Raw genomic sequence first — 25,771 nt, 5'->3', positions numbered from 1 at the left:
AATGGTTAATCTGCTGCACATTGTCCAAAAGTGGTTACAGCAGGAGTCCAGAGCAGATGGCAGAGCGAGTTGTAATGGACCAGTTCATGCACTCCCTACCAATGCAAACTTGGCTTGCCTAGGGAGATCCCCGGAATATCGATGACTTGGTTGGACTGGTCGAAAGGTATCAGGTGGTCGACTGGGGGGGGGGGCTGAGGTTAAAAAGGGAGTTAGGCTTCCAAGGAGGCGGTGGAGGTTATGCCGAGGGCCTCATCGAGGGATGTAATTTGCAGGAGATGTCACGGCCCAGGTCATATAGCTGCCCATTGTCCCTTGACCACCGAGTAAATGGACTGCACCATGGGATGCCGGTGTTCATTCTACGTGTATCCAGATTGCAGTGTGGACTGTCCACCCGGTGAGGGGCCACAAACTTGTCCTGTAAAAGTGAATGATTTGCAAATGACTGGACTACTGGACTCAGGGAGTTTGGTGACCCTCATGAGGGCAACTCTCCCTCTCCAATTGATCACCAGGAAGAATGTGGGTGTCTGCTGCATTCATGGGGATACTAAAGACTGTCCGGTGGCTAGTGTGGTTATTGAGACAGTCCGAGGTACTGAGTCCCATGAGGTCGGCTTGTTACTTTGTTTTTCCTTGTGCCGGACAAAGGCTGTATTTACATTTTCTGGTGACGTGGATTATGAGAATTGCAATAATCCAAGTGAAGCGTGAGATTTAGAAAGACAATGTTCCTGTGTCTACCTCTATGTGCAGCCGAATGAGCCAGCATATATATATATATATATATATATATATATATATATATATATATATATATATATATATATTCACAATTAATTTTCCAAGGTATTACGATTGAATAGATGCCTAATATGTGTGGGTTTGTGTTCTTTTATATGAAAAAAAATCACCTTTTTTTGTTTTGTTGTGGACTTTTCAATAGTTTTTTTTTTTCTCATAATTTTATGTATATATTTTATTTACATCAAACATATCTGGGGAACTTTTTTTTACTACTTTATCATTTGTTCTCACTTGAGCACCAGTTACAGGGGGAAACAGCACACTACAATGACATGAATGGGCAGAGCTGATTTGGGTCCAGAACTTAACAGCTCTGCTATACTGGTAAACACCCAGCGATCATGTGACATGTTTTTGGATACTACATAGCGCTCATCGAGTGCTGTGTAGCTGGCAAGATAGAAGACAGAAGTGGTAATAAACTGCTTAGGTCTTCTCCCCAGCTAGGAACTGGACTTGCTTTTGCTAGGTTGACATGAGCTTTAATTCCATGTGGTAAATTTACAATAGCACTGCGTTAATGCTCAGGGAAAGCGACATTAATTTTCAGGAATAGAGTAAAATTTTGTGGAAATGACAGCTTGCTAGTCGTCTTGGAGAAAACATATGTAGACATATTCTACTTGCATATAAACGTTAATGAAGTTTGCAGATTAAAGGGAATCTGTCCCCAAGTATTGCTACCTAATCTGAGAACAGCATAATGTAGAAGCAGATACTATAGTCCAGTGATGTGTCACTTGTTTGGCTGCTGAATGTAGTTTTCATAAAAATCACTATTTTATCTTTGGAGGACTAGTAAGCCTGCTGCAATGTAGTCTTTCATACTCATGAGCTCTATATGACCCCTCCCCCACCTCCTGATTGGCAGTTTTCTGCCCATATACAGAGTATACTGAAAGCTGCCAATGTGTAGTATGGGTGGGTTTATACAGCAATACATTCAGTGAATTAGCAGATCAGCAGCAGATAAAACAGTGATTTTACAAAAATGACAGCAAGCAGGCCAGCTAGTGACACTTAGCTGGAATCAGGGTCTCTGCCCCTAAATTATGCTGGTCTCAAATTGGTTAGCAAAGACCAAGTGACAGATTCCCTTTAATAATGAAATATCGTTAAGTAACCTTGAAGTAACTTATTTATATATTAATAAAATATATGGCTAGAAATAAATTATTCTAGGAAATAGGATATTTTACAAAAGATATAATACAGAAGTTGCAGCTCATAACAAATATACACTTTAATGCCTTACATATAAGAATTCAGTCATGACTAGAAACACCACCATTTTTGTACTGCAAGTCAACAAAGGTCCTAAAAGTTAAGCTAGAGGAAGTTGCCACGTAGTTTCTAGATACCGGACAAGTGTACTTTTTCTCCTTTAATTGGCTTGTTTCCATGGCCTGTTACTTCTCCATACTGCCTTAATAAGGCTTCACTAGAAACCTTGTTAAAGAGCTATTCCAAGAATTAAGTTCTCACTTAGCCGTAGAATAACATGTAGTTTCCTGATAGCTAGTGTACAAATTTTCTAGTCCAGGTGCAACATTGTTACAATGAACCATTTTAAGGGTTACCTGAAAAATTGAAGGGATTTCAGCATCTAAGACATGTAGCGTATCCAAAATATATGCAATATGTATTTGATAAATGCATGTTCCACTTCCACGGTCACCTTTTGGAAGAATGGCAGTCGTCTTCTTCCACATTTAGAAGTTCATGGGCGAAAAGACCATTCATGCATGTTGTTGTGTGTTCACAACTCTATAGACTGCAATGGAGAGAGCCAAGTGCATCGCTTGCCTCCTCTAACCCTACCTATGCCTTTGTAAAGTACCACACAATGGTCATGAGACCCCCATCTTCAGATCCATGGTAAAGCCAGAGATGTCTACACGGTACACCTTACCCATTCCTTTTCAGGATATGACACCCATCCGCATATGAAATAAATTGAATCTAAAATACGCTACAATAATCTACATTTTTGTTTTTTCTTGCTTAGTTCTAGTCTTAAAAGGCTTGACGTGATTTTCATAAACTTAGGGCAACATTTTAGGTCATCATTTCTCTTTGTAATCGCATACAATACAAACAAGTATTCATGAAGCAGTGAAACCTTTTACAAATCACATTTTTTTTTCTTTCCTCTCATGCTAAAAAGAAATCCTCTATGCAATTTGAGCTCCTCCTGATGCCTTGTTAAAGCCTCACCAGAGAGATGACATTCCTATGTGAAAGAACGCCCTTCGCTTCTCAACGACATCAAGCAGTTGCACCTCACATGCAGTAAAGCGGAGGGATGATTCCTTATTTAGGTTATCTGCATTAGGCATCTTTTGAACAGAAAAAAGAAAACTGGGACCAAGCTGCATTTCTGAATTGGATGAAGAAATAAGAAAAATCTGTCAGCAACCATTATATGTGTAAATTAATATTGGGACATTAGGGTGCGTTTGCATGGGCGACCAGCGACACTAAACCAACACTGACTGGTAAATGTTTACTAGCTGGTTTACACAGGCAGACAGCAGTAAACAATGTGCACTTATCCATCTGTAATGGATCAGTAATAGATCCCTCAGTGCACATAGCCTGCCATAGTTCTCAGCAGCGCTAGTCCTGAATACACAGAACGATGCACCGCCAAGGACAATGATCCTAAGATCACTAATGTTTTGCTTGTTCGAGGGATTGGCAACCTATTTAGCACTATCTGCATAACATTTATTAAATGACATTCATGTATATAATATACAGACGTTATTATAGATCAAGAGGATAACGATGAGCCGCAATACCAGCCGCAGCCCATAAATAGGTGCAGTACTCTTTATGGGGGAAGGGAAAGACTACAGTCATAAGGGTTGGATACCCAGTGGATGTATAGCAGTACCAGCATTGTATCTGAGGCTTTCTGAAATCTTCTCCACCTGAACATAAATTGATTACCACTGTGTGCATTTAACATCTGTCAATTTCAACTGTGGGCAATCACTACAGATTTCACTTTTTTCGATGCAGAATGTGAAAATGTCCTACATTTAGGTTTAATGGTCTGTCAGAAACATTATACAATATAGGATATATGTTAATCATAGGCTTCTGCGTACTAATTTTTACTATTCATTTCTAGAAACTGTAGTATAAATCATGACTTTCGCTACTACATTTGAACAAATCTGTCATTAAGTTGCATAGGATTTATTTAGCGACCTCATCCAGAAAAGCATTGTCCATTATCTGGCCGCAGATGTTCTTATGAACCATTAAGATCCAAGAAAGAGGGAAAAAAAAGTGAAAAATAAAAAAAACTAAGCAGCCGAGCTAAGAATATTGTTTTTCTTCTAATCAAAACCTATAAAAAGGCGATTTGTTAAATCAATGGTGCCTTATTTTTTATATTGTAAATTAGGTGCACTATAAATTTCTAAACACATTTTCCTGTTCTCAATGCCTTATTTTGACAGGTACTCCAAACATTTCTTGTGGTATCACCATTTGTTGAGCATTATGTGACAGCTGCTGAACCTTTTATAGCAATAGTGATTAACACCTTCTATCGTTCTCACTCCGGGGACAGTGTTTTGACTTTTAATCCGTTCACATTTTCCCACGCATTTCAGTGACTATTAGTGGGAAATACAGATATAGTCATAGTTACCACCGCTTATTTTTGTGCATTTGACAAGAGTACGTTCCATTGCTAATCTAGTGATCCTGTGTTATGCTGTTAGAGATACGTGGATATATGATGCACTCAATGTAGTTATGTAGAGAAAATTATCTGTACTGCCACAAACTTTTATTTTTTTTAACATACATGTATATATTCTTAGTAAACATTTTATTTATTCTATTTCTCTTCAAACAGGCAAAGCGGCTTTCCTGGCATGAATCAGAGTGGCCTTATGGGAACAAATTCTTCATACAGTCAGTCCATGAATAACAATGCGGGCATGATGAATCCACAAGTGGCCCCATATACCATGATGAACAGCTCAGCAGGTAACGAACTGTAGCTGTCACTTGTGCATACTCGTTTCAGCAGCCAACTGGTGTATGCTTGACTTATCCGGTTACTTCATTATAATTGAAGGGGTTTTCCCACAAACAAAAGTTCATTTTAAACAATGGTGGTGTCTGATCGTGTGCAGAGCATGGTCTGGTCATACCACAGCTCCTGGGCAGGGGAGGAAACAAAAGAGTATACAAACATTACAGCATGAGGATCACACATGATTCTTTGAAGTAAAAGATTGTTAGAAAACAGGCAGGAAAATGTTTTACCCCACAAAAATTATTAGCTGTGATCCCCTGCAGTAATGACTGTATACTCTTTTGCTTCTCCCCTGCCCAGGAGATGTGGTATGATCAGACCATGTGCCAAACACAGTCAGACACAATCATTTCACAGTACACAGGGGAACATTTATCTGATTATCTCAGCACAGGAACATTTTATTTAAATACATCCAATTGTGAAAATTAGTATTATTCCAAGATCTATAGATTAAAATCAACTTTTGTTAGTGGGAAAACCCCTTTAAGATTCATGGATATTTCTGTCATTGCTGTGTATATGCTTGATCTGCCCCTGTGGATTTTCTTTTCAATGTTGTGGGAGCTTGCTTTATAAGGTGGCAGTTCCAGGAGGAAAAATTCATTGTAGCCTTAGAATAAGCTATTTGATTTCACATTATTTAGATGTATATATTTTTATCTAACTTGAGATCTTAGCATTTATCATATCTCATGTATTTTGATTAATACCTGATTTTTTCAGAGCATCATCAGACCATGACAGAGGCATAGTTTTATATATAAAGTGCTGTAAAATCTAAAATAAAAGCAAATAGTATTTATCAAAATTTTAACTAATAGAATTAAGGATGTTTATTTGAAAATAATTCCTTGCTACACACACCACTCTTTATTATTTTTGCCCCTGTGGTTTGATAATTAGTGTTGAGCGATATCTTCCGATATCAGGAAATATCGTATCGGATTGGATCGGACCGATACCCAAAAAGTATCTGATATCGCCGATTCCGATACCGGAAACCAATGCAAGTCAATGGGACACAAATATCAGAATGAAAATAAACCCTTTCTTTCCTTGTAGGTTAATTCTACATGAAGTAAAACAACTAAGAATAATGTAGAATGTATTACACGAAAAGCCGGCAATTCATCAGCGGCATACTCCAGTACCCGACAATTTATAACAGAAAGAATAGAGCTTCACACATAGATTAGATAGATAGAAACATGTCAGTCACATATATATGAAGTACAGTGACAGTGTTGCTTACTGTACTTGTCATTTAGTGTAAAGGATTTATTAAAAAAAATAATAGTGTTTTCATGCACCGTCTCTTTAAAAAAGCCGGCCGGCAATTCAGCAGCGGTACCCGACAATTTACAACAGAAAGAATAGAGCTTCACACATAGATTAGATAGATAGAAACATGTCAGTCACATATATATAAAGTACAGTGACAGTGTTGATTACTGTACTTGTCATTTAGTGTTAAAATAAAGGATTTATTTAAAAAAAAATTGGCGTGGGGTTCCCCGTAATTTTAGGCTCTAGCGGAGGTTAAGCAGACAGCTGGGGCAGATGTTTGAAGCCTGGGAAGGGGGTAATACCCATGGAGCTTCCCAGGCTACTAATATCAGCCCCCAGCTGAATACCTAGCCTTTACTAGCTATTAAAATGGGGGACCCCCCAAAAAAATGACGTGGGGTCCCCCCTAATTTAATAGCTAGCAAAGGCTAGGCAGACAGCTGGGGGCTGACATTAATAGCCCAGGAAGGGTGCCATGAATATTGGCCCCGTCCCAGGCTAGAAACACCAGCCGTCAGCCGCCCCAGAAATGGCGCATCCATAGGATGCACCAATTCTGGCACTTAGCCTCGCTCTTCCCACTGCCCTGTTGCGGTGGCAGTGGGGTAATAGGACTGGGGTTGATGTCAGCTTATAATGCCAGCTGACATCAAGCCCAGGTCAGTAATGGAGAGGCGTCTATAAGACACCCCCATTACTAACCTCATAGTCAAAGTTAAAAAAAAACACAAACACCCAGAATAAAGTCCTTTAATTGAAATAAACACACAATTCTTTATTGTTCTAAATTAAACCATACTTACCATCACGCCCATTCCAGCAGAAGCCAACGATCTCCTGCAATAAAAGAAAAATAATAAAGCAACATCATCCTTACCTTTCCATGGTTCCCACGATAGCTTCAGCTCTGCTACATCGAGATGACAGGCTGGACCGCAGCAGAAAGCTGCCATTCAGCCTGTCATCCCGCAGACACTGAGAAGCGCAGGCTTGCTTGCGCTCCTCAGTGTCTCTCTGTGACGGCATCCAGATGAGCCGACAATGAACTCGGCTCACCTAATGCACGTCACTGACAGCGTGGGAGAATTCTCACGCTGAAGCGCTGAGTGCAGGAGAATTTTCCCACGCTGTCAGTGATGTGCATGAGGTGAGCCGAGTTCATTGGACATGACCTCGGCTCATCTTTATGCCGTCACAGCCAGACACTGAGGAGCGCAAGCATGCCTGCGCTTCTCAGTGTCTGCGGGATGACAGGCTGGATGGCAGCGTTCTGCTGCGGTCCAGCTTGTCATCTCGATGTAGCAGAGCTGAAGCTGTCGTGGGAACCATGGAAAGGTAAAGATGATGTTGCTTTATTATCTTTCTTTTATTCCAGGAGATCGGTGGCTTCAGCTGGAATGGGCGTGATGGTAAGTATGGTTTAATTTAGAACAATAAAGAATTGTGTGTTTATTTCAATTAAAGGACTTTTTTCTGGGTGTTGTGTTTTTTTTAAATACTTTACTAGAAATTCATGGTGGTCATGTCTAATATTGGCGTGACCCCATGAATTTCGGGCTTAGGGCCAGCTGATAATGCCAAGCTGGCCCTAACCCCTTTATTACCCAGTGAGCCACCGCACCAGGGCCCTGGATGAGTTGGGTACAGCGCCAGAAGATGGCCCTTCTATGAACGCGCCGTTTTCTGGGGTGGCTGCGGACTGCAATATGCAGCGGGGGTGGCCCAGAAAGCTTGGGCCTCCCAGCGCTGCGGATTCCAGCCCCCAGCTGCCTAGTTGTACCTGGCTGGACACAAAAACAGGGCGAAGCCCCACGTCAATTTTTTTTAAATTATTTCATGAAATAATTAAAAAAAAAAAAAAAAAGGGCTTCCCTATATTGTTGTGTCCGGCCAGGTACAAATAGGCAGCTAGTGGTTGGGGGCAGCCCGTTCCTGCCTGCTGTACCTGGCTGGACACAAATATAGTGCGAAGCCCCACTTGAATTTTTTTTTAATTATTTCATGAAATAATTAAAAAAAAAAGGGCTTCCCTATATTGTTGTGTCCGGCCAGGTACAAATAGGCAGCTAGTGGTTGGGGGCAGCCCGTTCCTGCCTGCTGTACCTGGCTGGACACAAATATAGTGCAAAGCCCCACTTCAATTTTTTTTTAATTATTTCATGAAAAAAAAAAAAAAAGGGCTTCCCTATATTGTTGTGTCCGGCCAGGTACAAATAGGCAGCTAGTGGTTGGGGGCAGCCCGTTCCTGCCTGCTGTACCTGGCTGGACACAAATATAGTGCGAAGCCCCACTTCAATTTTTTTTTAAATTATTTCATGAAATAATTAAAAAAAAAAGGGCTTCCCTATATTGTTGTGTCCAGCCAGGTACAAATAGGCAGCTGGGGGTTGGGGGCAGCCCGTTCCTGGATGCTGTACCTGGCTGGCATACAAAAATATGGCAAAGCCCACGTCAAAATTTTGGGGAAAAATTAATTAAAAAATAAATAATAATTTAGGGACTGCATCTTTATTAACCCCTCAAGTGTCATTTAGTGTTAAAATAAAGGATTTATTAAAAATAAAATTGGCGTGGGATCCCCCATAATTTTAGTCTCTAGCGGAGGTTAAGCAGACGGCTGGGGCAGATGTTTGAAGCCTGGGAAGGGGGTAATACCCACGGAGCTTCCCAGGCTACTAATATCAGCCCCCAGCTGAATACCTAGCCTTTACTAGCTATTAAAATGGGAGACCCCCCCAAAGAAATGACGTGGGGTCCCCCCTATTTTAATAGCTAGCAAAGGCTAGGCAGACAGCTGGGGGCTGATATTAATAGCCCAGGAAGGGTGCCATAAATATTGGCCCCCTCCCAGGCTAGAAACACCAGCCGTCAGCCGCCCCCGAAATGGCGCATCCATAGGATGCGCCAATTCTGGCACTTAGCCTCGCTCTTCCCACTGCCCTGTAGCGGTGGCAGTGGGGTAATAGGACTGGGGTTGATGTCAGCTTATAATGCCAGCTGACATCAAGCCCAGGTCAGTAATGGAGAGGCGTCTATAAGACACCCCCATTACTAACCCCATAGTCAAAGTTAAAAAAAACCACAAACACCAGCCGTCAGCCGCCCCCGAAATGGCGCATCCATAGGATGCGCCAATTCTGGCACTTAGCCTCGCTCTTCCACGCTGCCCTGGTGCGGTGGCAGGGGGTAATAGTGGTGGGGTTCATGTCAGCGCCAGCTGCCATGAAGCCCAGGTTAGTAATGATGGGCGTCTATAAGACACCCCCATTACTAACCTACAAAGTGTTAAAAATAAAAAAACACACACTACACCCAGAAAAAAATAATTTATTTGAAATAAAACACACCATTTTATTTAATTCTTAGTTTACTAAAAAAAAAATAGTTACCTGTCCACGTTCCTGCGCTGATCTCCCATGCACAGCTGTCACATCTGGAGATGTGACAGCTGTCATTGCTGCTGTAAGCTCACACTGCCGGGAACACGTCCGCTCCCGGCAGCGGGCGCCCCTGACTGAGGTCACCGGAGTGCATTCAGTCAGCTCTGCTCCGGAGACCTCCTTTACCACACTGCTGTACCGTGGGAATTTCTCACGGTACAGCAGGGCCGTAAAGCAGCTAACCGGAGCAGCGCTGCCTGAACTCCGGCGAACCCGCTTATGCAATGACGGGGCTGCTTTACGACCCCATCATTCTAGCGGGAGCGGCGGTTCAGAGCGGTCACGTTCGATGTGGCTGCTCTAAACTGGAGATCTTCGTGGGACACTCGTGGACTACTACGGAGGGGTAAGGATAAGGTTGTGGTTTATTATTTTATATTTTATTACAGGAGATCGATGGCTTCGGGGAATTAGGTGTCTAGGTGAGTATAGGTGTAGTTTTTTATTTTAGGTGGCGATTGGCGGGGACAGGTAATGTATAAACTAATTTATTTTAGGTAACCACTGGCCACCAATGACATGTATTTAAAATTTATTGGGGACACAGTAGGGCAATTTAAATAGCAGGAACAGGCTGATGGGAACTACTGCTCCCATCGAGCTGATCCTGCTGGCACGAGTGGACGGGGGACAGACATAGGCCGATGGGAGTAGTAGTGTCACATCGGCCTATGTTTGCCTGCACGCACACACCCGCAGACATCGCACAGACACCGCGCACACGCACAGACACCGCGCACACCCGCAGACATCGCACAGACACCCACACACACCAATCATGATGGGTCTGATGGTCTGGGAGGTGAGGCTGACCTGTGTGGCCGTGGGAAAGTTCATGTGAGTTCATGCAATGCAGTCAAGCATGAACTCACATGAACCCTCCGAGGGCACCGCGGCTACTTCAAATGAACAGCTGATCGGCATCACCTGATACCTCAGCTGTTCATTTGAAATAACCGGCGGGAAAGCGCAGCACAGAACGGGAAAGCCGGCGGTGAAGTCTTTTCACTGCCGGCTTCCCCGCCCGGGTCCTTCGCTCCCCGCTCCTTGGTGCTGTGCTCCCCGCCCGGTCCTAACTTACGATCGGGATGGGAGGTGGCGAGGGGAGCGGAGGATCGGGGTGGGAGGCTGCGGGGAAGCAGTATGGGGCTGTGTGATTGTCTAAAAGCCGACGGCTTTTTACCGCCCGCCGGCTTTTAAACAATCAGGAGAATTCTCTGACGCTGGGATGGCATTCTGATGACAGGCTGGATCGCAGGTGAGCGCTGCCATCCAGCTTGTCATCCTTCAGAGACGCTGCAGAACGCAGGCATTATGGGAACTTCCAATTCCGGTATTCGATATTGTAAAAGTATCGGAATTCCGATACCGCGAATATCGGCCGATACCCGATATTTCAGTATCGGAATGCTCAACACTAATAATAATTGTATAAAACTATTCTTGCGGTTTTCAGGTTACCAGTTATCACCTACACAGTAGATGGTTGATAACTTAAAATCTATGGACACCTTTCACAGGAAAAAAGATTTGTACTTATATTAGTGGTTGCTTAACATGAGCAAATCAATTCTAAATGAATCAAATTCACTTAGTTTCTCAAAATTCAAGGATTTGCGGTGAATCCAGAGTATAATGTAGATTCAAAAAATTGTACTCGCCTCATCTTGGCAACTGAACTTAGCTAGAGAAAGGACTTAAAAACATTCTGCAGTAGAAAAATGAAACTTTTAATGAACACTATTTAAAAGGATGCATAAACACTTCCCATCACATTGCCGTCTTTTCACATCCCAATGGAATCCTAGCGGTTCCCCTTTTCCTTAGTGATTCCGGGGGTCCCTTTCGTCTGAGAGAGGTGTCAGTGTTTGCAGTGGCTCCACTAACCCCTAACATATTGTGATCAATAGCAACTGCAGCATGAAAGGAGTTTGACAAAGTAGATCACTCTCTGTCACTTTATTTGCTCCCCGCAGCGCAATTGTGGGGAGCCGATTTTTATGATACGACTGGATGCGAAACAATAGCCTCCTAAATGAGTAATGCAGTGTATTATCAAAGCAATCAAAGGATGAAATGTTCAAGTCCCCTGGATAGACTGATAAATATTGATAAGTATAAAAAAAATTTAATCATTCAGTCTCATAAAAAAAAACAAATGACCCCCTCCCCCAAAAAAACATGTATTATAAACACCTATAACGACCAGTTCAATAAAACTATATCTTTACTTATCTCACATAGGGAACACCACAAAAAAAAGAAAATGCAAAAAACTACACCAGAATTGCCTTTTTTGTTCATCTTGCCTCACATTAAACTGAATAAAAAAAGATCAAAAGTTTTATGTACCCCCCCCCCCCCCACAAAAAAATTACAAAAATGTCAGTTCATTATGCCATGTAGCTCTGTAGAAAATGTTTTTTTTAATCCTTCTCTTGTGGAGCAGTAGTAAAAAAAAATAAAAAAGGTCATAAATTGGATATCACTGTAATCGTATCAAAACATATCATAAAACTGTCATTGTGAGCCCCATGAGGAAAGTGATCATGATGTCTGTAAAGCGCTGTAGAATTAATGTTGCTATATGAGTAAAATAAATAAATTAACCCCTTCACGACATCAGCCATACATGTACGGTAAAAGTCAGAAGCGGCTCTAATGAGCAGCCTCACGGGATGAGCCCGCCCCATACTCGGCAGGTGATGGCTGTGTCTTATAATCAGAACCTGCCTCTAACAATCGTGGGTGGAATGGGTTAACGTGTTAAATGCCACTGTTAAACTCTGACAGTGGAATTTAACACATGTCAGCATGGGGACGGATCATTCTAAGCGCCCATTGGCACGCCCATGATGTAATCGTGGGTCGCTGATGGGTTAAGACAGCAGTGGGGGGGGGTCAGTTGAAGACCTTGGTGCTTGCCCATTATGAGGCTCCTTTTAAACCATGCCTGCGGTCAAAGGAGCGCGTGATTTTTTATTATATACAGCAATGCTGTGACATCGCACAAGAGATTATATGATCGTGGCTTCAAGGGGAAAAATAAGAACAGTGAAAAGTAAAAAAAAAAAAAAGTTTTAAAAAAATATGAAAATAACAAACATAAGTTAAATCTCCCCTTTTTCCCCCTATCAAGAATAAAGACGATAAAAAATAATACACATGGCATCGCCGCGTTTACAAAAGTCAGATCTTATATAAAAATAATTAATCCAATCGGTAAACACCGTAAACGAAAAAAATCACGAACTCCAAAATAGTTTTTTTGGTCGCTGTATTACCACAAAAAATTGCTGTAACATCAAGAGAGCAAAACGTCATATCTATCTAAAAAAAGGAATAGATAAAAACACTGTTTAGCTCCGCAAGAAATAAGCCGATGCATAGTTCCATCAGCCGAAAAATGGAAACGTTGCGTGTCTTAGAAAATGGCGACACAACCCAAAAAAATTTTGGGGAAAACTTCTGATTTTTTTTTCACCACTAAAATAATAAAGAAACTGAACATTTTTGCAATGTCCATAATTGTACCGATGAGCACATTATATTGTGAGGTCATTGTTACCACAAAACATACCTTATAAATACAATTCCCAAAAAACAATGTCGGATTTGCATTTTTTTTTTTCACAATTTCTCCCCACTTTGATATTTTTTTTTCCCATTTTCCCGTACACTATGTGGAAAAATGAATGGAGTCGTTCAAAAGTGCAACTTGTCCCTCCAAAAAATAAGCCTTTATATGTCTATGTGGACAGAGAAAGAAAAAAAATTATGGCTCTAGGAAGAAGGGGAGGAAAAAACGAAAACACAAAAATGGAAATTGGCCGTCACATGAAGGGGGTAAAAGCAACTGAACTAGCGCGAGCGCCAATCCAGGTGCTAAAAGCGCAACGCTGCCAGGGAGAATAAAGTTCATTTTCTCCCCGCAGCGTTCAGCTAAGTGCGGCCATTGGGCAGGTTAGTAACGCTATTAACTTGCTGATTAACCCCATATCTGCAGGTTAATAGTGTTTTTTTTTCTGGTGATAGGTTCCCTTTAAGTTGAAAGATCAACTTTTGCAAAATAAAAACATAACCTATCATATATTTGAAGAAAATAGCATGGTATAATTAAACAGAATAAAACAAGGCAACTAATTTTGCCAATAGCATGTAATGCAGGGGTGAGGAATCTTCTTTTTTTTTTTTTTTGTGCCAAAGGCTATTTGGATATTTATCCCTTCCTTCAGGGGCCGTACAAATTGTGCACTAACTCTGCCCACAAAGTACATCCTGAGACTGGCACTGGTTTGAGGACATATTCTTTCATGGTAGACTCCTCAGAGTTCAGCAGTGAACTCTGTGTGCATGTTCTCATATAGAGCAAGAAGAAATTAATGGGCTGGCGGACATCAAAATACAGCTGTCGGCCCAAGCACTGCGGTCCCCGGAAATCTGCCCGGGGGCTGGATAAAAGGTCATAGAGGGTCGTAAACTGCTCCGGACCTGAGGTTTCCCACCCCTGATGTAATAGGAAAGACAGACGACCACCTCCAGACCTTGCAGGCTAACAAATAATGTGGCACCATAATACAAGAACACCTGGAGATACCTTGATAAGAAAGCATAACAAGTGCCTTCTGCCAGATGACTCGAAGCTTCTGCAGGGCTTAGAATAGAGCACTTTGATGTTTCACTTCTGATCTGATTTATTTGAAGGCTGAATTTGTTTAATTGTTTTCCTTTTCAAGTCTTCCTGAACTTAATTGGTTTTATTCCTTTATTTCTATGATGGCTTCTACACATTTACTAGTCATCTCCAGGCTCTTAATGGAGCCCATACATGTAATGGTAGTCTAGTCTGCCAAAGGGCAAAACTGCAGACCATGTTACCTGGTTTTGCAATGAAGTTTTTGTCCTGATAACTTGTACAGATTAACCATGTTAAATCAACACTCTTCACCTGTGTAAGCTGAGTGATCGTATTGCTACATCGTTGGCACATGACACACTACTGCAACAGGTAAACTTGCCCAAATTAACTTCTCAGGCGATGAAGCTTATTCACACTAGTGTGTTATGTTCATTATAATTTTTTTTAGATACTCTGTTTTTTTTTTTTTTTGGGCTTACAAAATTGAAATTGGACTTCATCAGAGCGAAGAAGGAAAAACCTTCTCCATGAAAGAGATTCCATTGCCATTTTGAATTTTTTTCTATCTCTAAATTTTGGCCTTGAACTATGCTTGCTTGAACAATCTTTTATATGTGTTATGGGAAAGTTGCATATATTCTTGCTTTCACCCTCGTCCTTCTAATACCCTTTATGCATTCACAAAATTCTTTTTCTATTATTTGGGGACACAATGAGAAAAAAAATCTCATTTTAAGAGTTCTTTAACAAAACTGCTGCTCCTCATAATGTATTTACAAATTGCTCTTCACCACAGGCTATTTTTTTTGTCATGGACATCATTAGTGGTCAGATAGGATAATATTGGCAAGCTTGGCAAAAGTAAGCTTAATCCCTCCTTACTCAAGACATTCTTAGTTACAGAATGTAAAAGGTTGTTGAATTTTTCACAAAATACTGATATGGGGTCCATTCTGTTCTCTTTATGTACATAAACCTATAGAAAGACACGATTAATCCATTGTATGGGATTTTATCTTTTATGTTTGTATTCACTTTGCCTTTGTCTTCCACATCAAGGCATTTCAGGATTTGAGGCTTTCTGTGGGGAATAGAAATCTGGATCCGTTTATACAAAAAAGATACATAGGTAGCCTTGACATGAGTGATCGATGACCAGAAAAAGGTGCCTAATAGACAAAAATATAGTATTTGTTTTAGGCATTTTGCTTTTAATCCTCCATCCTCCTATTTTTTTCTTTTTCTTCTTGCACCACATTTAGAGCCTTTAGGTTTGAGTTACTTTAGGGCAGAAAGGGATCAGTAGAGAGATTCTAAAATGCCTTTCAAAGGGAATTGATCAACAGGTGTTTGCTACCCTATTGAAAGCAGCATGGCGTGGAGACAGAGACCCTGATTCCAATGTGTCACTTATTGGGCTGCTTGCTGCAGTTTTGATAAAATCACTTATATACTGCAGATCTATCAGTAATCTGGATGCTGAGCTCTGTATAACCCCGACCACACCACTGATTGATCATTTTCTGTGTGCATTGTGCATAGGCATAAAGCTCATGAATATGGAAGACTACATGGCAGCAGGTCTACTAGTCCTCTAGTTATAACCTGCAGCTTAATAAAATAACGATTTTATCAAATCTGCAGCAAGCAGCCTAGTAAGTGACAAATCCCTGTAATCAAGGTCTCTGCCCATACATCTGTCTTCTCTCACATTATGTGGCAAAAACTATAGACCGATTTCTTTAAATATGATTTGACATATTTGCGGAGATATACTCCACACAAACATGCTGGTAATTTTTGCTTCTCAGAATGGGAAAAGACAATGGCTTATTGTAAAAGACTATTGTTTTTGTTGAAAAAATGAAAGCTGCATTCTGGTTGTTGTAGGTAACATTATGAATTTTTGTTAGGCCGAGCACTGCATTGGGGTTTCTGTCGCAGTCCCTGAAAAACTGTATTCTGAAAGGGACATTCACTTGAATTGAGACGATTGAGTCATCGTGGACAGTGTGTGGCCTTAATCCTGGCAGTATTCGTCTTTTTCTAATATAGTTACCGTAACCACATTTTATCACATATTGGAAAAAAGTGAATGTAAGGCAAGGACGGAAGCCATACTGTTTCCACAGTGACTCAGTCGGCTCCATTCAAATGACAGGCTCTGTTGTTGGGTTCTTGTGGGATTACAGTCTTTTGTTGATTTCAACAGAGTGCACTGTATAAGTGCTTTATTCCAGCCTTTATTTGAATTAATTTGACCTGAAAAATCCCTATGAAGCGGCTGCCAAATGGAGGTGTGTGACTGAAGTCATTGGGCATCATATGGCTGATCAAATGGCTAATCCCAAAATGTGGCCTGGTTGATTATAAAAGCCAATCATAATGAAGTTTACATTTTTCCAGAGCCGGTTAAAAAAATGAAAGCTAGCCACTGATTGGTTGCCATGGTCAACAAAGCTATTTTTTCCCTAAATGTGTAAAAACATAAATATAATGTCTATTGCCAATATAGTGTCCAACATTTTCCTGAGCTCTGTATAGGTATTGTCCTCACACAGATCAGCCCCCTTCTCCAATGCGCTCATTCCCTGTCTCATACAACATGCTTTTGGCTATAAAATATATTTGATTGTGACCTCTCCCATTATGACATGCCTCACCAGGAAAACATTGACCATTTGATACCTTTTAAAAGAATTCATCTTTAACTTCATTTTCTAATTGACATTGATATAATCTGGTAAGAATTTGCGTTATCCTATTTGCAATACTAACAGTTTTGTGTTTAAACAGTGCGGGAATATATATTTTATTTTGCTGCGCTGGGTTATGTATTTTGTATGGCATCCTGACACAAAATTACTTCTGCGCATTTAACCCGCCCTGAATTGTGGCTCGTTATTAGCACAGTTAATTATTTTTCTCTTTACACCGCAAGCTGCGACTCTTACCTGAAGCAAGCAGATGGCAGATTGCCCTTCTTAAGGGATTTATTTACTCTTGTGGAATGGCGAACTTAAGCTTTTTCATCTTTAAGTCACTTGACCATTTCTTTCCCTACAATAAAAATATGCTTGATGCCTTGTCATCTTTGCGACAGCTCTGTGAAAAGCAGACTGGAAATCATTACGAAGCCTTGTAGATATTCAGACGATCTATAGCTGCCTTTATCTGATTGTATTGCTTCTCATGACACTGTAGTATACTGTATGAACCTTTAACCCCTTTCTGACGTGTAACCTAATAGTGCGTCATGGTGACCTGGGCCGATTGGACCAATGACGTACTATTACGTCATATGGCGATCACGCCCGCACACAAGCGGTGCGGGGCGATTGCCGCCGGGTGTCAGCTGATTGTCACAGCTGACACCCAGTACTATGTGCAGGGAGTGGTCCTGCACCGCTCCCTGCACATTAACCCCCTCAATGCTGCGATTGAAGTCGATCACAGCATTGCGGGGGCAAGGGGAGGTGATCGCCGATACTCACTTCTCCTGTTGGCGTCCACCGCTGTCTGCCGCAGCTCCCAGATGTTGCCATGACAACCCGATGTCGTCATGACAACATCCGGGTCACCAGACAGCAGGAAGATACTTTGGTCATGTGCAGTGCATGACCAAAGTATCTTCTCCCTCTGCAGCAATGACGGCCTGTATAGCACAGGGAGCTGCTGCTGCTCTCTATGCTATACAGGCGATCTGAAAATAAAATGTGAAAGTCCCATAGTGGGACAAGGTGTAAAAGTAAAAAAAAAAAGAATCAGAATGTGAAAAAATAAATTAAAAAAAATTGTTAATATATTTAAAAAAATATGAAAAAATAATCCCCAAAAAATAAAAATATATTGTACCCTTAAATAAATATTATTGTGGAAAAAAAACAATAAAAGAACCCATATATGGTATCACCGCGTCCGGAACGACCTGCCCTATAAAACTGTCCCACTAGTTAACCCCATTAGTGAACACGGTAAAAAAAGACAAAGCGAAAAAACATGCTTTATCATACTGGCAATCAAAAAGACAAATGCAAATAAAAATGGTACCGCTGAAAGCATCATCTGGTCCCGCAAAAAACAAGCCACCATACAGCGCCATAAAATCAAAAAGTTATAGCTCTCAGAATAAAACGATACAAAAAAATATTTTTTCTTCGAAATAGTTTTTAATGCGTAAAAGTGGCAAAACATAAAAAAACAATATAAATGTAGTACCGCTGTAAACGTACTGACCCGAAGAATAACGCTGCATTATCAATTTTACCACAAGCGGAATGGTATAAAAAAGAAAACAAAAAAAACAATTCCGGATTTGTTGTTTTTTGTTTATTCTGCCTCCCAAAAATCAGAATAGAAAGTGATCAAAAAATGTCACGTGCCCAAAAATGGTACCAATAAAAACTTGTCCCGCAAAAAAAAAAAAAAAAGCCGACACATGACCCTATCGGTCGAAATACGGAAAAATTATAGCTCTCAAAATATGGCGATGCAAAAACTAGTCTTTGCAAAAAAAAAAAAAGCGTCTTTTAGTGTGTGACAGCTGTCAATAATAAAAACCCGATATGAATCTGGTATCTCTGTAATCTCACTGACCCGAAGAATAAAGCGGTCTAATCACTTATACCGCACGAGGAACAGCATAAAAAATAAATTCTAGGATTAGGGTTGTGTTAGGGTTAGGATTGGGATTTTTTCAAAAGTAAAGAAAAAAAATGACGACAATATGGCGACTAATGTTGAGCACATGTGCTCGCTACTTGAGTTTGCATCGGGTATCGCGGGTGCTCGAGTGACATGCTCGAGTTCCCTCCCCATATGTTTTGCAGCTGTTATATAGCCAAAAAAACCTTGCGGGGATTGCCTGCCATGCACGAGCGATCCCTGCATATTATTTTTTTTTGGGTGTCTAATAAACGTGAAACATGCGGGCGGGGACTCGCATGTCACTTGAGCACCCACGATACATGGTGCATACCTGAGTACCTGATGCAAATTCATGTAGCGAGCACTTTGCTCTCAAGACTAATGACAACTTATTCAATATGATGACCCAATGTTATCAAATTCTGTGTCGTACCTCTGGGTTCAAAATGTTCACTATACCCCTTGATAAAATCCTTGAGGGGGCTAGTTTCCAAAATGGGGTCACTTGTGGGGGGGTTTCCACTGTTTAGGCGCATCAGGGGCTCTCCAAAAGCAACATGGCGTCCGCTAATTATTCAAGCAAATTTTACATTCAAAAAGTCTAATGGCACTCCTTCCCTTCCGAGCCCTGCCATGTGCCCAAATAGTGGTTTTCCCCCACATATGGGGGGTATCTGCGTGCTTAGGAGGAATTGCACAGCAAATTGCATGGTGCAATTTCTCCTGTTACCTTTATGAAAATGCAAAATTGGAGTCCGAAAAACATTTTTGTTGCAAAAATGTGAAAATTTTATTTTAACAGCTCAATGTTCTAAACTTCTGTGAAGCACCTGGGGGTTCAAGGTGCTCACCAAACATCTAGATAAGTTCCCTGAGGGGTCTAGTTTCCAAAATGGTGTCACTTGTGGGGGGTTTCCACTGTTTAAGCACAACAGGGGCTCTCCAAACTCATCATGGTGTCCGCTAATTATTCAAGCAAATTTTACAATCAATAAGTCAAACGGCACTCCTTCCCTTCCGAGCCCTGCCAAGCGCCCAAACAGTGTTTTTTCCCCACGTAATGGGGTATTGGCATGCTCAGGAGAAATTGCGCAACAAATTTTGGGGTCCATTTTTTCCTGTTACCCTTGTAAAAATAAAAAAAATTGGGGTCTAAATTAACATTTTTGTGAAAAAAGTTAAATGTTCATTTTTTTCTTCCATATTCCAAAAATTCCTGTGAAGCATCTGAAGAGTTAATAAACTTCTTGAATGTGATTTTAAGCCCCTTGAGGGTTTGTTTTTAGAATGGTGTCACTTTTGGGTATTTTCTGTCATAAAGGCCCCTCAAAGTCCATTCAAATGTGATGTCCCTAAGAAAATGGTTTTGTAAATTTTGTTGGAAAATTTAGAAATCGATGGTCAACTTTTAACCCTTATAGCTCCCTATCAAAAAAAAAAAATGTGGTTCCTAAATTGTGCTGATGTAAAGTAGACATGTGGGAAATGTTATATATTAACTATTTTGTGTGACATATCTCTCTGATTTAAGGGCATAAAAATAAAAATTTTGAAAATTGCAAAAATGTAAAAATTTTTGCAAAATTTCCATTTTTTTCACAAATAAACACAATAGTTATCGAAGAAATTTTACCACTATCATGAAGTACAATATGTCACGATAAAACAGTCTCAGAATCAGTGGGATCCGTTGAAGCGTTCCAGAGTAATTACCTCATAAAGTGACAGTGGTCAGAATTGTAAAAATTGGCCAGGTCATTAACGTGCAAACTACCTTCGGGGATAAAGGGGTTAATGGATATTAGACATACTGTAAGTTTACCGGAGTACGGGTAATTTATTGTTTTTCTATTTCATTTTAATGCAAGATATAACCATTAACTGGTTTTCTTAAATTATCAGTACAACAATATGATTATAATACATGTGTAAATTTAAAGAAGGCTCGTCACTAGTTTCCCTTTGCTCCCGAGTATTCCGCTTGTTTTGTTTTTTTCCTATAATTTGCCATTGGGTTTCAGAGATATGATCCTTTTCATTTAGTGATACTTTTTATGGTCTTTACGAAGGGGGCAGTGCTCACTGGATGGCGGTACAACAGAGCAGCCTAAAGAGACACCTCCAGAAAATCCTAGAGCCACACTCCCTTGTAAAGACTATAAAATTTAGCGCTGAATTAAATGGCCCAGATCTCCGGAACCACATGATGGGTTAAAAAAAAAATGTAATACTTAGGGGAGTAACAGGAATAAAATAAGAGCAAAAACTGGCCACTTTTAATGTGATGGCAGGTCCTTCTTTTAAGGATTGTAATGAATGAAAAGATGCGTTTTGAACAAGGAATCTCTTTGAAACTTATTCAACAAAACAAACATGAAAGAAGAAAAAAGCAAAAATATTTTTGTGTAGCTTGGCTAATAGGAGCACTGAAAGAAAACCGCATTATAAGTGTAGTGTATTCATGAGAGCGTTCCCTACTCAACCACCCCCTCTCCAGTGACTGTCAGGCTGCTGTGCACACCTATACACTGCAGTCTGTCACACATGGTCTCTAGGACTGGGGCACTGCCCCTCTCATGTATACACCCGATTCCTATCTGAGTCCACTGTATACTTCCAGCTCTTATTAACCAAACAGTATCACACTGTCTTATGCCATTTTTGCAGCTAGGAGTTGCAAAAATGGCATCCTTTTGAAATGGATCCTTTACTGGACATGTGAACAAGCCTTAATTGGTACATTGTATTTTTGCTTCGAGTGGATAGCTTACTGTAATTTTTTTTTAGTGTGTAAAGTTTGCAACAACTATGAGGAAAATGGTAACATGATTTATTTTGAACACAATTCCCCTTTATTATCTTACATTTATGTAATGTCCCAGTAGTTATATTTTACTGCTTCCACAGGGGTTAGAAAAATGGATTCAGCGGTGTGTCCACCTTTATTTGTAAAGGAAGGATTAAGTGCATGCTCCATTTACCCAACATCAGCACAGCATAGCACAGCTTTTTTTGTGCTGACCGAATTGGGAAAAAAAAAAAGATAAAAATTGGTTTCCGGCCTGATAAACAACAAGTAATTGTAAACGCACAGAGCACATGGCAGGATGGAGTTTTGGCAGCGCTTTGGTTATTATAAACCTGCAGTGATGCTTCAGATATTAGCAGATTAGCACTGCGGAGCTTGCCAGTTTGTTCGCCAGGGTCCTGCATAAGCTCACACAGCTGTAATTAAATCTAATTATTTTCTAAAACACAGTAATATGCTACTATGTGCAATAATCATTTATAGAAGACTAACTATTTCTTTTCGAATACTGTGTTTAGGTTTCATTTGAGAAATATAATATGAAATCTCCACATGTATAGCTATAATAAACCCCAGTATTCATCTGTTGTCCCTGTTTACGTGATAGTTGTCCATGTAACGGGTGGACGATCTGGATATGATGTAATGTCCTTAAAACAAGTAAAAATGAGGCTCAGTATTGTGTGTGGCCTCCACGTGCCTGTATGACCTCCCTACAATGCCTGGGCATGCTCCTGATGAGGTTGTGGATGGTCTCCTGTGGGATCTCCTCCCAGACCTGGACTAAAGCATCCGCCAACTCCTGGACAGTCTGTGGTGCAACGTGACGTTGGTGGATGGAGCGCGACATGATGTCCTCCATGTGCTCGCCAGAGGTAGCCTTACTGCCATTAGGTACCGAGATGAGATCCTCAGACCCCTTGTGAGACCATATGCTGGTGCGGTTGGCCCTGGGTTCCAGGAAAATGCCAGACCTCATATGGCTGGAGTGTGTCAGCAGTTCTTGCAAGATGAAGGCATTGAAGCTATGGACTGGCCCGCCCGTTCCCCAGACCTGAATCCGATTGAGCACATCTGGGACATCATGTCTCACTCAATCCACCAATGTCACGTTGCACCAAAGACTGTCCATGAGTTGGCGGATGCTTTAGTCAAGGTCTGGGAGGAGATCCCACAGGAGACCATCCGCAACCTCATCAGGAGCATGCCCAGGCATTGTAGGGAGGGCATACAGGCACGTGGAGGCCACACACAATACTGAGCCTCATTTTGACTGGTTTTAAGGACATTACATCAAAGTTGGATCAGCCTGTAGTGTGTTTTTCCACTTTTATTTTGGGGGTGACTCTGAATCCAGGCCTCCATTGGTTAATAAATTTGATTACATTGATGATTTTTGTGTGATTTTGTTGTCAGCACATTCAACTTTGTACAGAACAAAGTATTCAATGAGAATGTTTCCTTCATTCAGATCTAGGATGTGTTATCTGAGTGTTCCCTTTATTTTTTTGAGCAGTGTGTAAATATATATATATATATGTCTATTTTTCCTGAGTAAGGGAAAATCTAGATATGTGGTGAGCACCCTGAACCCCCAAGTGCTTTACAAAAGTTTATAACATGGAGACGTGAAAATGAAAAAATTTAAATTTTTCCACAAAAATGATGTTTTAGCGCCAATTATTTTTATTTTCACAAGGGTAAGAGGAGAAAATGGACCCCAAAAACGTTTGTGCAATTTCTCCCGAGTACGCTAATACCCCATATGTAGGGATAATACAGTGTTTCGGCGCACAGCAGAGTTCAGAAGGGAAGGATCACTGTGTGACTTTTTGAACGCAAAATTGGCTGGAATCGAGAGCGGACACCGTGTCGCGTTTGGAGAGCCCCTGATGTGCCTAAATAGTGGAAACCCCCCACAAGTGACCCCATTTTGGAAACTACACCCCTCAAGGATTTTAGCAAGGGGTATAGTGAACATTTTGAACCCAGAGGAATGACAAAGAATTTAATAACATTAGGTCATTATATTGAATAAGTTGTCATTAGTCTTGAGCGCAAGTGCTCACTACTTGAGTTTGCATCGGGTACTCAGGTATGCACCATGTATCGCGGGTGGTCGAGTGACATGCTAGAGTCCCTGCCCACATGTTTCATGGTTATTAGACACCCAAAAAAAAACATGCGGGGATCACTCGTGCATGGCAGGAAATCGTCGCAAGGTTTTTTTGGCCGCGAAGCATATGGGGCGGAGACTCGAGCATGTCACTTGAGCACCCGCGATACTCCGTACATACCGGAGCACCCGTTGCAAACTCAAGTAGCGAGAACTTGCGCTCAACACTAGTCGCCATATCATCATCTTTTTTTTTTTTACTTTTGAAAAAAATCCCAACCCTAACCCCAACCCTAGTCCAACTCTAACCCTAACCCCAACACTAACCCTAGCCCAACTCTAACCCTAGCCCAACCCTATCCTCAACCGTAACCCTAGCACAACCCCAACTCTAACCCTAGAGTTTATTTTTTACGCCGTTCTTCGTGCTGTATAAGTGATTAGACAACTTTATTCTTAGGGTCGGTGCGATTACAGCGATACCAGAATCACATCTGGTTTTTATGATTAAAAGCTGTCACACACTAACACGCATTTTTTTGTAAAATCTAGGTTTTGCATCGCCATATTTTGAGAGCTATAATTTTTTCATATTTTGGCCGACAGAGTCATGTGACAGCTTGTTTTTTGTGGAATGAGTTGACGTTTTTATTGGTGCCATTTTCAGGCACGTGACATTTTTTGATTGCTTCCTATTCCGATTTTTGGGAGGCAGAATAAACAAAAACCAACAATTCAGGAATTGTTTTTTTTTAAAAATCTTTTATGATGTTCCGCGTGTGGTAAAATTGATAAGGTAGCTTTATTCTTCGGGTCAGTACGTTTACAGCGGTACCACATTTATATTATTTTTCTATGTTTTGGCACTTTGACACAATAAAAGCTATTTTATAGAAAAAATTATTTTTTTGCATCGCTTTATTCTGAGAGCTATAACTTTTTTATTTTTCGGATGATGGAGCTGTATGGCGGCTTGTTTTTTGCCGGACAAGATTACGTTTTCAGCGGTAACATTTTTTATATTAGTCTTTTTGATCGCGTGTTATTCCATTTTTTGTTTGGCGGTATGATGATGAAGCATTTTTTTTTTGCTTCTTTTTTTTTTTTTACCGTGTTCACTGAAGGGGCTAACTAGTGGGCCAGTTTTATAGGTCAGGTAGTTCCGGACGTGGCGATACCAAATATGTGTACTTTTATTGTTTTTTTTTTTCATAATAATATTTAATGGATACATTATATTTTTATTTTTGTTGTTTTTTTTTTTTATATATATATTTTTACAATTTTTTTTTTAACACTTTTTTTTACTTTTATTCTTTGTCCCACTATGGGATTTTCACTTTTTTATTCTGATCGCCTGTATAGCATAGGGATGGAGCCACCATCCCTGTGCTATACAGGCTGCCAGCACTGCAGGTGCAGAAGATACTTTGGTCATGCACTGCGCATGACCAAAATATCTTCCTGGTGACCCGAATGTTGTCATGACGACATCGGGTCGTCATGGCAACATCCGGGAAGCCGCGACAGACATTGCTGGACCCCGGCAGGAGAGGTGAGTATCCCGATAACCTCCCCTTGCCACCGCAATGCTGCGATCGACTTCAATCGCAGCATTGCAGGGGTTAATGTGCAGGGAACTGTGCAGGACCGCTCCCTGCACATAGTACCGGGTGTCAGCTGTGACAATCAGCTGACACCCGGCGTCGATCGCGCCCGCACAGCCTGTGTTCTGGCGCAATCGCAAAGACATACTAATACATATCAGGCTCTTAAGTCCCTGGGCACAGATACGTATTAGTATGTCTTGGGCTTTAAAGGGGTTAATATTTCTAATTGAAACCAAAAAGCGTACCGTTATGCCAATTCCATTGAAACCCATGTCACCTGCAATAAAAATAAAATAATAAAGCAACCTTTTAAAATTATGGGGGACCCCACTCCATTTTTTTAAGAC

At 40.8% G+C, this 25,771-nt stretch overlaps 1 protein-coding gene across 11 annotated transcripts in view; it reads left to right on the top strand.

Moving 5' to 3' along the window:
* ARID1B (AT-rich interaction domain 1B) overlaps window positions 1-25,771 on the top strand; it is a 712,135-nt gene that overhangs the window by 534,732 nt on the left and 151,632 nt on the right. For all 11 annotated transcript variants that reach the window (XM_073672421.1, XM_073672423.1, XM_073672420.1 and 8 more), the window contains one exon: window positions 4,688-4,821. In XM_073672421.1, the coding sequence (XP_073528522.1) occupies window positions 4,688-4,821 (134 nt within the window). The remainder of the gene's footprint in view (window positions 1-4,687; window positions 4,822-25,771) is intronic.

This window comes from Phyllobates terribilis, unplaced genomic scaffold (assembly GCF_046119375.1).
Source record: "Phyllobates terribilis strain yellow unplaced genomic scaffold, ASM4611937v1 Scaffold_3__8_contigs__length_932513732, whole genome shotgun sequence".
Lineage (NCBI taxonomy): Eukaryota > Metazoa > Chordata > Amphibia > Anura > Dendrobatidae > Phyllobates > Phyllobates terribilis.
The sequence above is the reverse complement of the archived record's forward strand: the minus strand, read 5'-3'. Positions and strand labels throughout refer to the sequence as shown.